The 15,368-nt window shown below is 36.9% G+C and overlaps 1 protein-coding gene across 1 annotated transcript in view; it reads right to left on the bottom strand.

Moving 5' to 3' along the window:
* PTPRK (protein tyrosine phosphatase receptor type K) overlaps window positions 1–15,368 on the bottom strand; it is a 293,433-nt gene that overhangs the window by 194,644 nt on the left and 83,421 nt on the right. Inside the window, exons 4-5 of the mRNA XM_062488975.1 lie at window positions 11,409–11,490; window positions 9,467–9,582 (exon numbers count right to left, since the gene is read on the bottom strand). Coding sequence (XP_062344959.1) covers window positions 9,467–9,582; window positions 11,409–11,490 — 198 coding nt within the window. The remainder of the gene's footprint in view (window positions 1–9,466; window positions 9,583–11,408; window positions 11,491–15,368) is intronic.

Raw genomic sequence — 15,368 nt, forward strand, 5'->3', positions numbered from 1 at the left:
GTTTGAATGCCAGCAAAAATGCACAATCTCTGCCAGATAGTGTTTCCAAAAAATAAATTAAAAAAAAAATTTAAAAAAATGGAGTGGAGTAAAATCCACAAATAACTGTAGTGCTTAAATTTTACTTTATATGCGCCTGTCTGTCACTTTTCCACAGATATACATATTCTTCTAGAGCATTTAGGACACAATTTCCAAACAGAGAAAAATCCAAAACATTTCTAAATTATTATTATTACTATTATATTTTCTTATTTTACACAAATGTCTCAATGTATTCTCGGCATTTTGAAATTTATTAACATACTAGGAACATTATAAAACATGATATATATTTATTGTGGGAAATTATAAATATGTTTTTAGTCTTTTTACCCCACAAAAGATTTAATTACTGAACAAAGTGGGAATATTTTTCCAATGTTATTTATAAGTCCAAAATTTAGATTAAGATTTATTTTTTTTTTCAAGCAAACATGAATTAGGAATAGAGCTAAAATAATATGCCTAAATAGTCCTATCTTCTTGGAATAGAAGGTGGTGAACCAGCAATTTCTTTTGTTTGAATGATTATTAAGGGGAAGCATTAAATGTCTTTTTTAAAGTAGGAAATTAGTAGGACTTGCTTTAACTTTCTGGTTTCCTACATGCATAGCAAACCAGAATAAGATTCTACTTTCCAATGAGCTGTGTATTTGTTTATTAGCAAGAAAAGCCACACAGCTATTCCCATGCAAACATACACTGAAGATCATGAACAAACGTGACAAGCCAGGTTTTATCCTACATTCTGCACTACAGTACAGAAATATCCATGATTACTTTAAATGTCTTGGTATCATGCACTGCTGGTTACTCAAACTTGTCCCCTTTGAAGTAGCTCAAATTTCTATCACGCTGCATACTGGCCCTCCTACTGAAGAAATCAAGGGCTCTGATGAAATAAACTAATTGAGAGCCATCTGGCCCTTTAGAGGTGGCACTTCTAATTTATTTTATTATACTAAAACCCACCAGAGGCAACCTAGCAAAATTCATACTACCATGTCTCTGGTCATGCCACCACACAATAAAAACAACACTCACTTTCTCTAAGTATGTTAAAGCCTCTTAGTCTGAGCCTAATCAAACACATATTGAGCATACAAAAAAAAAGTGTATTTTTTAAAAAAAGGGAACTTTTCAGAAAGCTTTGGTTCTTGGATGTAGTGTTCTTGTTTAAAAAAAAAACAAACAAACAAACAAAAATCCACAACAACACATAATTCACAAAAGTATGGATTCCAGACACAGTGATTCAAGGACTATATAACCCTGAGCAGTGCACACCAAACTACAGTATTTATCCTGCAGCTAAAAAAAAAAAAATTAGAAGACAATGAAGGAAAAAAGTTGCATAAAATCCCACCACTGGGGGCCAACACAGCACAAGACAGCTCCTCAAAAATTTCTCCTTAAACTACTTTGCCCTTTTCTAAAAGCATCCAAGCCTACAAGCTGCTCTCATTCTTCTGTAATTCATTAAGTCCTGCAGCTGTTTTAGGAAATTATGGCCTGCAGTGTTAGGTTATGTACCACACATCACACCACTGAACAGAACACAATCCGAATGCATGCAATAACACACAAGAGTCACAAGACAGAACGGCCAAGGAATTTTTATCTTTTTGCAAACATCACCTTTATTTCAGGTGTCTCATTTGCATGGGTGATTCAGGCACTGCCTGACTGAGGAGTGACTACCAGGACTACACAGAAGAACCAAAGTTCTACCTGAGCTGTTCTGCTTGTAAAGTACAAAAGGAAGGAGGGAAAGAAGCCACCACTGAGGCCACAATCAGTAGCACAGTCCCCAGCACCAGATGCTGCAGCCACCACAGGACCCCAGGATAGGCCTACAGGGAGCATAGCTCCAAAGGCTGCTGTGTAAACTAAACAACTAGTAGCTATGCAGACCAGAGGACTTAGCTAACTGGGGCAGAATTAAATTAAGACCAGGAGGATTACAGTATTTCATGTTGTTGAAACCTAGGATGACCGGGCATCTAAGGGAAACTGCCATATTTATCCATGAAGCTGATAAATTGAGGCAGGAGAGGGAGAATGCTTCATTCAGGGTTAAATGACATAGATAGCATCAAAGATGAATAGAGGGGGGGAAAAAGCCTTTGTGAAACAAACAAGCTAGAAATACTGTAACTTTCATGGATTGAATATTTTTTATAACCATGTCTGAGTCAGGAGTGTGGGATACAGAATAAACTACAAGTCAAGTAATTTACAAGGAGCCTAATATTAGATCACTTCAAGGCAGCTTTTTGTACAACTTTGAAAAAAAGGTTTGGAAAACCACAATGTCTATCACAGACCATAAATATGAGGAGGTGAAAGTGAAAGTAGAATAGACAAATCATTGCAAGAGTCCTCTATGCCTCCTTATACTGCGTCTTCCTTTCAAAAACATATTTTCTCTAAGTAAAAGCAACCAATATGAAATAAATGAGGAAAGTGAAGTTTCTGTGCAAACCTCAAGCAAAGAAAAAAAAAAAAACTTATATCTTGCTTAGCCACTGCCAGTAATCAAGATAAAGGTAGTATGATGTAGACTTCAGCAGGATCTTACTGGCTGAGGAAAGAAGGTTTGGCACAAACAGCCCAGTTTGCTGTGTAAATTAGTACTTGCTTTAGGCAGATGATGCTGATAATCCAAAAAAGTCTTCTGCCTCCGCAGAGGCTCACCCAATGCCACACAGGGAGAAGAGTGAAACCAGAGCCATAGGCCTTCTCTCTTCCTCCAGCCTCCACACAACATCATAGCTCCCACTCCTCCTTAGGGCAAGCAGGCCTGACTGACTTATATCAGTTCAAAACAAAAAAAGCATCAAATTTGACAGTTGACCAAAACCAAAAAGGGGATCAAAACTCTCCATCACAGTTCCACGGCTGAAACCCTGAGGATGCTAGCAAGGCATCTTCTCTGAACTCTCTCTAGGCAGCACTGAATAAAAAAGCAAAATAACAAAGCTTTTCTAACATTCAGAGTATACTCAGCTCTCCTTAACTTTCAGGGATCATAAAATTTGTGCAAACCAACAAAAAACCTTCTTCCAATGTAGTGAACATGGTGAATAGGCAGGTGCACTATAGCAGCAAATGTTTTATCATCGAACTAAAGACAGGGTATCTTAACCAGTTAATTAACTGTATCAAAATGCAATGGTATTTCAAAAGGCAAAGCTGCAGTAGAAAACTCATAGAAAGCAACATGCAAACAATGTAAAACAAAGTTAAATTGGATGTGACTCTCCTATTAGAAATGCATTTTTTTCCGAGGCCAAAAGCAAGCCTCCCAGCATTCGCTGTTAGGTTAGCTAAATGGTTTACCCCTAAGACTCACAGCCCACACTCCAACCCTCCTTCTGAATACTAATCCATGTCTTCACCTGGGAACAGCAGGAAAGGACTTCTGTTGCATAACTTCTTTTCTTTGAGAGGAAACAGCCCTTCCAGAAAGCAAAACAAAATAGTCAATGTTTTGTCCCTCAACCCTTTGCTAGAGGCACAAATTCTTACATAGGCTTTCTAATCTAAATTCCTGGAACATTATGTTGGTCATACACGAAGAATCATCACAGGATACCTTCTGCACGTGCCCGTTCCAAAGACTTGTTAAAGAGAGCATATATGCAGTACCTAGTAAGAAAAATGAAAGCCAAATATCACGCTCCATTCTGTGGCAATCAGCACCAAAACCCAAGATGCTGGTGAACTGGGTATTGAGGATTACAGCAGTTTCCTCTACAAAGGGAGCAGGATGCAGGCAGTTGTTTGAGCCTGAACAGACGCTCGCTCATCCTCCAGTAACAGTTGATACCGCTGGGAGGTCAGCCCGACTCCATTGTTTTTACAGCAATTTGCATTTTATTTTCCATAATGCTGTTTAATTTCACTTTTTCAATTATTACTCTCAGGCAATTGCTTTAATTATCTGTTATTCCATGAGGAAAGACACTTTCCTCTGGCCGAGAGAAGGGCTGCATCAGACCGTATTAACGCTGACGAGTCTCTCCACAGGCGAGCGCGGGGCTGCCGTGCCAGCCTTGGCAGCCCAAGTGGAGGGCGGTTAGCCAGCACCCACAGCTATTGCTGACAGATTGGCCCGCTCACCACTGCTCAGATGGCAAATCTGCCCAGGATTACAAGGCGCATATTAAACCTTTAAATGCATGCAGCCGGTACCCCTTTGAATTTCAGATTCGCCAAGGCAAATGGTATCACCGCAGACCATGGCAAAACACATCTGACTGCAAAGCCAGAACAAGCCGCTTTCCCTAATCCAATGCTATGTTAATGCAAAGCTCAGCAATGATGGATGGACTCATTAGTGCTGCAGTTATCGCCATCTGAACCAGGTGCCAAGACATATGGTTTAACAGATGTTCTAGCAGAAAGCTCTATACGCTGCACTGTACGAGTGTCCAGCTAAACTGGACATCGATAAGACACTGAAAATCGTACTGGGCTTCTGGGAGCCAGAATTGTTCCCAGCTCAGGAAGCTGTTAAACACAGCCCGATTATGCAAAAAACCCTATTGCTCTGATATCCCAATTAGATTGGCCAAACAAACGCTGGACAATACATACACTGCTTTCTGGAGTCTTGATGTACCCAAATGTTATTTAATCTACCCAGTCAATTCTATTTCTCCACTATCTTAGCAAAGAAATGAAGCTTTCTTCAAACAGAAATCATCAAATGAAATAAGCAAACAGAGCCCCCATCCCATTCTTGAATTTTCATGTTTAGAATGTCCTGTGTGCAATATTCTTTCAAAAATTTAACACATAACACATATCCATTCTGAGCATAGGATTGCCATGCGGAAGCAACTTGTTTGCAAGCATATTTACTGACACAATTCCAGTGGAATGCATGACATTTCACAGGGAAATGAATTGAATAAAACATTGGTCCTTACACTAATTTAGCAAATCAACGTGCACAAAGCTGCAAGGTGCATTAAATGTTTATAAAAGAAAAAATTCTTTATTCTTTAAGCATCTTTTCAAAGAAAGATAATTCATAGGCTTTAGAAAGAAAGAAAATCAGCAGTAAGTGGGCAAAAACCATTTAATTATTATATCTATCTATAAACAATATATTAATTTCTTTAAGACTACACACACACTTATGTTCACCTCCTACAGGAAAGCATTTTTCAGCAAGGAATTATGTTGATTCCTAAAGCTTACAAATCGGAGCATACCAAAGCATAACAGGTGAAAAACCTAGGTTACCATCTTGGGTTTAGGGACTCCTGTCATACAACCCAATGCTTCAGTGTGGGCAGTAAGACCAAACTACTGCTGTTGGCATGTGACATATTACAGTGGAAATTTTAAGAGAAGTTGGAAAATAATGAGAAAAAAAGCCCCCCAGCATTACATTCTGAAAGGAATGGCAAATAAAAAAGATACTAGGCACTGTGAATGACTGAATGTATTTCAGAAACAACATCAATATTGTTTAGCATTTAACAAAAAACTAAGGACTTTGAAAGCATTTCAGATTTTGCTAATAATTGCAGGTTATAAAGAGAATCCTTCATCTCCTAACTGTAAAAGATTTGATAGTAGACCAGATTGAAAAAAGGTGAAGAACAAAAGAATCTGAGTTACATTTCTGCCCTGCTCCCACACCTACTATTCACACTGTCAAAAAGGTGTGCACCAGATCATCTTGTTCAACCAGTTAAATCTCTTCATCTGTGCAAATATTTGTTATTTATTAATGCAGCCTCAACTTCTGAAAACTTCTGTTATCTTTACTGCTTATCTTTCAATGACAAAGCTTTGGCTGTCCCAAACATTGTCCGCTAAGGCTGCAAAATACAGAGGTGGCAGGAAAGGGATATTAAAAGGGACAAGGGACCAGACACAATCCAAAAACAAACAAACAACAGCAGAATCTGCAGCCATGAAAGTCAGGAGAAGTTCAATCCACTGTTAATCTCTATTTGTCTGAAATGTTTACCAACATACATTTACAGAAAATGGTGTTGATGAAAATACTGTCATTACAGCAGTAAACATGCAGGAAGTAGTGTATTGAAATGCTGTGTCTATTTTTGTCCATTTTTATTTTTAGGCACATAAAGCTACGTGCATTTAATTATATATACACTGGGAAAAACATAAGCATGGAAATGTACTTGCCAATAGAACATCTAGTATGGGATTAGGGCCCAATAACTAAAACAAAACTGAAGTTTACATAGGTTTACAAGGAGACAGGCTACCATAATCCCCACTTTTGTATCATGTGGTTACAGTCTTTCCATCTTCCCTGCTTCTAATCAACCATCCTAATCTTTTTCCACCTGCTAGCATTATTTGTATGGGTAATTTAGGCATAAATCAAGATGGGGAAAAAGACACACTAAAAAAACCCCAAAAAAACCCAAAACCACAAAAACACTAACAAACCAACAAAACACCCACAACAATACAAACAGTCCTCCCCAGACCCCCTACCCCCCAACAAGAAAAATATAATTGCAGTCAAAATGTTTTTCAGTCAGATCACTTTCCTGAACTGACTTACTGGAGAGCTGCAAAAGCTCCAGATCAGTGCAGAGAGGGATCAAGAGGGTGCAGCTGAGACCGTAGCAGCTGAGACTGAGCCCAGCTGAAGCAGCCATGGGACTGCAGGACTTTGAACACAGAGCAGAGTGGCTGTTATTTTTTAATATGTGCTGCTGAATTTACTTTAATTCTTGTCAAAACAGAAGACTTCGAGAGCCAGAAAACACTTGTAGAGTCTTCAACAGCATCTCTGCCTGCACATATTTACTACTTCAATGCAAGCAAATGAAATCCTAAGATCTCCCCAGATGCAAAAAAGCCTGATGTCCCAGATTGCTCCTTGAACTTTTCCTTATCAAAGAATGTGTTTTAATAGCAAATTCTTTGCTGTTTTTTTCCCTTCTTTTTCCTCCTCAAGGCAACAGTTTTTCTCTTTCAATAAGGACATAACCAAAAGCTATTTTCTCTAAAACTATGTGCTTGACAAGTGTCTTCTTCCCTACCATCGTCCACTTATTTTTCATATTTGCACTTCGTCTCTTTTTTTTTTTTTTTTTTTTTACAATGGCCTTTCTTGTTATTAGAAAACTACATTCCTGGAATGTTTCAACTTAAGGCTCTCAAAAACAATTACTTAGGCATTTGATTTGATTTGATCTCCCAGTTCTTTCTTTCAGGCTATTTGGGCTTTATGAATCTTGAGTTTGGTCAAAGGATATAGTGAACCTTTTCCAAGTTACGCTCCAGTGTTTGATGAGGCTCATACATATCCATGCCAGATTTTAAGAATATGAAGTAAATTCACTATTAGCTATGCACAAGAGTAACCTTGAGTACAATCTAAGGAAAATTATCCATATAGGGAAAGTTGCCAATTTACACTTACATTGGGTAAGTAGGATTGTGATGTGGAATGACAAGTGAAAAAAAAGTCACTCTTAAATTGGTGAAAATTCAGTACTCTTTACAGGAGAACAAGAAAGAGAACAGAAGCTCAAGTATCAAAGCATTTTCAAGAGTATCAGGGCACTTCACAAACCCAGGCAAACAGAGTTATAATCTCTAAAGTACTTCATCTATATCACACTGTGAGAAATTATCACATCTGTGATCCACATGCACACACACACACAAAAATAAACTACCCATGAAGCATATGGTGGGACAAAACATATGTTTTCTCAGTTGATCTGTCTGTTAGCTGGGCTTCTCAGGGGAGTGAAAGTTAGAAGGGATAATCTGTCAGAGTTATCTGACTCCAAGGACTGAGCAATAGGGAAGATTTCCAGCTGGCTGTCTCTACTGGGTCTTTCTGACCCACAATCAACTGAAAGTGGCGCTTCACAGGTTTGCTGGAACACTCCTCGTGATATTGTCTTGCCTTGGATATAGCAAAACCAAGGCCAGTTTCATTTTTTTGTGCTTTGTGTGCTCTATTTGGCAGGTCTCAGAAATCAAGCTGCTTTTTCTGAATTGATGTATTACATGTTTACTCAATTTAAACAAACTAGCTCGAAGACATGGAGTATAAATCATTCCTACTGCTGTGATACCCACCTTTTCACTAAATACAATGCATTTGTATTGCATTAATATTGTATTGTATTAAACACAACTGCTTGTGTTCCTTCTTAATGTTGCAGCATATTTGTATGCAATAATACATTTTGCATATCAGATTTTTAAACACCTTTAAAAAAATCTCTTTAAAATTACAAGTTTATCACATGCCTATATGCAACAGTAAGCCAAGATTCGTCACCTCCACTATTAAAACAGAAATCTGACTGAAATAACTGATTACAGTTCACTTTAGAAAATACATATTTTAAAATTCTGACTATAGATAACTTAAAAGTATGTTTTCCAAAAATTACATGGGTTTTAGTTCTGAAAATAAATAGATATACACCCTACAAAAATAAAGTTTTAGAGGACATGTTTAGAAACTATTCTACATTAATGTTGGCGCTTAAGATTTACATATAGACTAGAATGCACATAAGAATAAATGCACATAAAGAATGCACATAAGTTGTACATGTGCCACTAAAGTGCTTTTTTAAATCCTTTGTAAGTGGTAAAATTAATTTTTTTTTTAAGAGCAATTGGAAACTTTGCCATCGTTCTACTCAACCAGTGGTCTTAAATGTAGGTACCCTATTGCCATAATACAGAGGAGACTGGGTATTTTTGAGGGATGGTGGTGTTTCTTTTTTTTTTTCTTCTTCTTTCACAATAAGAAGGGCTATATTCTGGTTACAGCAATCTCTTAAATTATAACATACACACTATTCACAGTTATACACAGGTAAAAGTTAAAGTTCCTCCCATTATGGAGACAGAGGAAAAGGATGTGTAGCAGTCCTTTTAAGCTGTTCCAATTAATATGGTACTGAGTAAACACAGAAGTACAGCCACACCCCTACAGCCACCTGCTTGGACAGGTAATTTAAGTGATCAAAAAATCCTCAAAATTCATACATCTCTGTTACATCTGTGTATTACTAGATCCCAAATTAGAATTATCTGCATAGGATGATGATGATAATAATAATAATAATAATAATAATAATAATAATAATAATAATAATAGTAGTAGTAATACATTTGAATACAGAGGAGTTGATTCACATTGAGAGAAGGCACACAATGACTTTAAGAGCCATCCTTATCCCAGCACCAACACCAGTTCTATTTTTAATGCAAGCTTTACAACAATGCAAAACTGATTACAAGTTTCTCCATTGAACAGACATAGAATTCCATTTAAAGTACATATTTTACATGCAGATGAATAAAAGGCCTTGAATTTTAAACATTTCATTTCCAGAAAGCAGCTTGTCCTCTAGCCAAATAGACTTGCATGAGTTAGCCTTACCTGGAGCCATAACTTGTTATTCACTGCATCTCTCCCTGTAGCAATGCACTGAAATGTAGCATTCTGCCCTGCATTGACCTCTACATCCCCCAGCCTCAAAAAGTGCGGAGATTTATCTGTAGAGGAGGAAAAAAAAAAAGTAATTATAAAAAAATAAAGGTACCAGAAACTTTTTTATCTTCGTCAATCTCCATATTTGAACAATTTTTAGCTAAATAAAAAAAAAAAAAAGAAGAGAGAAAATTATTTGTCTCATCTATGTTTGAGGGGTGGTTTCAGTCCTTTCCCTTCTCCCCTGGTGATTCTACTAACTTTATGTTATACATGTGTTATAATAAAGTCTTTTTAAAATAGAATCCAAAAGGAGATCAGATGCCAAGATGTCAACAGCGCTTGACAATAATGATCTCAAAGTCTTTTGACTGTACGAAATCCATCATACTGAGAAAAACCTAATTAGCAGCATGCTACTCAAGCAAATATATGCTCTTCATGTTATGTTTGCAATGCAACTCAGAGCTCTTGTTTTGGAAAACAAAATAATTTGTGGCATTGAATATAGTATTTCAGCAGCAGACAAATCTATTTCCCACACTGAGAAAGGCTGTAGGAAATCTCAGTGTCACAGCCACCTGAAGGATTTACTAAACCTACAAAAGCCAACAGAAACATTTCAGGAATGGGCACATTACACAGCTCACCCACCCTTTTCTCAAGAACAACTAAAGAAAACAGAAGCTCAACTGTTCTTTCTTTGTGCTGACTAAAAAACACGATGCACAGAAAAAAAACATTAAATTGGAACAAACAGGGTTTCAACATCAGTAACAAAAAGAGCTTGTCTGAATACCATAACATACTGATAATGTGCTGGGATGACTGTGCCCAAGTGCCTTTTGTTTTGGCACTTCAAAACAAAACACAAAGAAGAGGAAGAAAATAAATATGAAAGCCAGAAACTGAATCCGAGCAGAGTTTTGCCGAGTACAGACATCAGATAGCTGAGCTGGCTGAAATACTGAAAAGGTAACTCACTCAAATAACCCTGTAAGCTTGGTAGCTTTGGACAGCTACGGTTTTAAAAGGTTTGGGGTAGAAGAAAACAAAATGTGAGGTTGCGATTGGAACATTATTATTTGGTATCATTTTGCAAAGCTGAAGCAGGATATTGTTATGCCCTGGTCATTTCAGAAAACAAATTATCAGCCATGTGGTACATTAGAATGAAATAATATTTTAGAAAGGGCATGTCTAGGGGAAGATGTGAAGAGTTAAACGGAAACAAATTGCCTAAAAAAATTAGATTAAAAAGTGCCAGAAATGCACAATAACAATTTCTTCCTCACAACCTTTTATTAATAGAATATTCTCATTGTCACAACTTGTGTTTGTATGTAAGCAATTATTCCCCAGGATTATCAGGGAAAGGCAAACATAAATGCCTGAAGTCTGTCCACAAAAAAATAAACAAAATGCAGTCCCTCAGTAGTTCAATAGCCAGAAGCCCTTTCTTTTCTTTATTGTTTTTTTTTAATCCATTTTGTCTGTTTAGGGGAAAAAAAAAGACAGAGAGAGAAAAAAGAAAAGGGGTATAAAATCTGATAAACCTTCTACAAGCATCTGCCAATTCAGTTGTCTTTAATCAGTGAGTATTAACATTAACATTAAAACCCATTTTGATTAGGCACACCAACTGCATATGACTAAAAAGACACTGAATGATGCCCTTTTTTTAATCCCTGTATAATTTACTCCTGGCAGAAAAAATTTTCACCCAGGTAAATCACAATTCAATCACAGTTCTTCCTGGAAGCTGCAATAAAAATACTATTGAAAGAACAAAGAATATCAGTGATCAAGTGATGAAAACTGAGCAGTCCACAGCAATATCAAATATGTCCTGAAAAGACAGAGAAAAATGCAGCTTTTAATCATTTCTTACCACAAGGGTAACTCAGGACCTGGATGTCATCAATGGCAATGTAGCCATTTCTTCCATCTGAGACTTCAGCTTCAAATATTACCTGTCAAAATAAAAGAAAAAATGTTTACAACACTCATTTCTACAGAATTCCCCCGGTGGCAAGCGTGCAGATATAAGACACATTGCCTTTTTCATTTAGTTGAAGTTCCTACAAGGTTTGACAACTGAATGGAATATTTATTACTCAGTGTGGTGCAGTTCTATACCATTCATATACATGTCTTGCTTTGGATTTGCTGCTCATAGTACACCAGAAAAAACATGTTTAACTGCATACTGCTTTATCTCAGCTAAATGGGCAAACATGATGCAATTCTGAAAAAATGCCATTGCTTTCAGAGAAGTTAGGAATCACAGCACACATCTGATCAACCGATTTTTAGAAAATTTGCATTTTTCCTGGAGGTCACAATACAGTCTACTGTAACCTTCTGCTGCACAGTTGTACAGGAATACACACAAATAGTGTGGCATTCCCCAGAGGCAACAAAAAGAACAGCTGTAGCATGAGATTTATGCAGTAGTCATTAACTTCATTCTTCCTTCTTGCAAGGCAATGAGAAAATTTCTATGCATGATGGAAAAGAAGAGACTGTCTTCACATCCAGTGTCTTGTCCCACCCCAAATGGGCAGTTAACAACAAAGAATTGCTTAGTGGTGGTTCAGAGAGTACCTGAAATTGTGCTTTGACTGTAGAAAGAGGATGCCTGTGGGGAAAGTATATTTTGATGCACTGGACTACAATCCTTCTTCCACTTTCTCCAGACATTCTTTCTAAGACTGCACTTCTAGCCAATTTCTTTATTTCCTTCTAATTTTGTTTACACCCAAATGGAATTTAGTTACAAAACCCACTTCATTTTCTGCCTCTTCCTCCTGCCTTGGCCAACAACAGCATGATGGAAATTAATACAGTGCCTGGGAGTCCTCCTTTCACAGTCCATTGACATTTCTGACCAGAGCACTGTTTGTCTACGCATTCTTCAGGCATTTTCAGAGAGCTGGTAGTTGTTCCCAGTAATGAATATCAATATAAATATCTGTAATTCTTTAATAATTTAGATTATAATATTTTTATTTAAATGGTTGCATGATATGGACCACAACTCAGTGAGGAATAAACATTATATTTAAAGTCCTTTTGACAGACTGGTTTCTTTACAACATAATACAGTTCTATAACATACACAGACTCTGAAAGCACATTATTTCTCAAATTCTAGTTAAGAAATTTGAGCATCAATGCTAAGAACTGAACTATATTTGCATCTCATTCTGACTGCGTTGCTATGAATTCACTTGGAAATAACTTGGATCCAATTCTCAGGGAAGCTTTGCCTATATAAGTGTGTCATCCTTCTCCTATGTGTTGATACCTTCGTACACTGGGAGTCAGAGGAGACAAAGCTACCTTTCTTGGGATACTGCTGGGATTTAATTTACTTTCGTTTTTTTACCTCTGCCACACTAATTCTAGTAATCTCCACCCAGCAGGAGTAGAAAGTTATCAGAAAAGGAGAAATCCGCAGAAAATAGAAAGATAAAGACATAGAGATCCATGAGAAGAAGAAAAAAAAAAAAACCAAAAAAAACCCACAGAAAATATGGAAAGGCAAGAAGTCTATGAAAAGTTATAAGAGACAAGGTTTACACCATAAGCAAAAGAAAAATACAGTGATTAATGGATAGATATTAGAGCGCTGAGATTTTTATATATAAAGCATCATTTCTATATTCTAATTGGTACAAATACAACTATGAAACATTCATAACTATAGATATAATGTAGCAAAAAAGTGCAGCTCACTTTAAAAAATAATTGTCAGGCTTTAATTTGATAACATCTGTTCACATTTAAAATAGGAAATGGAAAAAGGGAATTGCATACATAGGTGAAAACAGCAGTTCAAAATGGTGACAAGTCAGACAAGAACCTGAGGTAGTTCTTTACCTCAAATACACAAACTACTTGAGAAAAAACAGACTGTTGAGCCACTGATTTCACCAGAGGAGGCTTATCCTAATGAGACACAAGTCTTTGGGAGTGAATACTGCACTTCATCTGCTCTGCTGTTCAGTTTACAGTCCTAGAAAGAATGGCTTCAACACTTCCATTTCAGCTGAAAAATAATTCAAATTATCACTCTAGCCAGAAAACATTAGTTGTCTGTGCAACCATAAATGTCATTTCACTTATTACAATCTAAGTGCATGCCCATATAGTTAAATTCTGAGAGATGCTCACTTTCTTTAATGGAGAGGAGAGCCAAGAGAAACTTGGGGATGAATTGGGAGAAACAGGATGAACTGGGCTGGCAAAGAGCAGGGCTTTGGAGACAACTATCCTGTCTCATTTGTACCAGAACTGACACAATGAATGAGAATGGGAGGTGCTGAATATTTCAGGTAATTCAAATGCTGCTCAAGGGAATCAGACTTGATCCCAGAATTTTCTACACAGTTCCCAGATGACACACAAATAGTCGCTTACTTCTCCAAGTGAAATTGCACATCCTTGTTTATGAAGTACCTACGTTCAGATACAAATGAAGATCCAGTGCCAGAGCTCCCTGAATCAAACACACTCCTACATATTCAACCATTCCTGATGGCTAAATATTTCTTGTCCATGTACTGGGCCATTTTCTCCCTAAAACCTTGAAAGCTTTCAGTGAACACAGTGTCATTTGGAAAAATCCATGGGTTTACTATTGACAGCATTAAGAGATGCTTCCATTTGTATATTTTATACCAGAGTTCCTTTAATGACCCAAATTAGTGACAAATTGATCCCAGTCAGCCTTTTATATCATTCACAACTTTCCAAACCACCAGAATATACCCCAAATGTAAATGCAATTTTGTCTCAAATTTAAAGAGTCCCAGATTGTTCAGCCAATTTAATATAAAGGCCATTCCCTTTTCTTTGATTAGGCTCATCCTTCTCTCTAAAGCTCTTTCTAACAGCATTATATTCTTTGAAGATAATGAGAGCAGAGCTGGCAAACAGTAATCAAAATATGGGTGAGTCGCAATTTATTCAACAGCTTTATACCATTATCTAATTTATACTGAACTTCTTTAACCATTCTTAACACTTAATTTCTCTTTTTTGACCATCACTGGGCTCAATGCTGATGTCTTTACCAACCCCACGATTTTGCTGCAGAGTGGCAATGGCAAGCTTCAACTGAGTCCATCACTGTGTGTGTGAAATTTAGATTTTATGGAGTGTACATTTTTTCTATCTCATTATCAACACTAAAATGTGCCTGTCATTATATTTCTTAATCTCTCACAGTTAGTGAGTCCTTCTGCAGGACCTCATAATTGCATATTGTCCTTGCCATTCCAATGTGGCATTTACCTACAAATTTCTGCACTGTTTTTTGGCACCCATTCTGGACCCATATGAACATGATGACACAATCCTGTATCTAAGGAAGAATCTCATAGAATGGCAGCTTAGCTTCACTATAAGTTTGAGCAGAGGGATGTTTGGAAATCTAACTAGATTCTGTCAATCACATCACTTTTACCTATATACCTGATATTCCTGTCAACATGTAAAAGGCTCCAAGCTGAAAATTAGGTGTATGATGAGAAGAACAAAATACAAATTAGGAAAAAAAAAAAAAGCTGCTTTTGCTTAGGCACTGGAAAATAGCACATACCTTTTCATACCCCAGCTCTAAAATCCAGAAGATGATCATCACTATTTATGTAATATTATTCCTGAAATAAACATTTTGACCAATTTAAATACTCAACAGTGTTAAAATGCAATGGAAAAAGTAGTAATTATTACAGCAGAGACTCCTTCAGGTATTTAGTTATTGAAGTTTAATGCTTAAGAAATACTTAAACCTCCCCATTACTTCACAGCCCTAACAATGTATCCTATAATCATCACAAAG

The sequence above is a fragment of the Cinclus cinclus genome, chromosome 3 (assembly GCF_963662255.1).
Source record: "Cinclus cinclus chromosome 3, bCinCin1.1, whole genome shotgun sequence".
NCBI classification, from domain to species: Eukaryota; Metazoa; Chordata; class Aves; order Passeriformes; family Cinclidae; genus Cinclus; species Cinclus cinclus.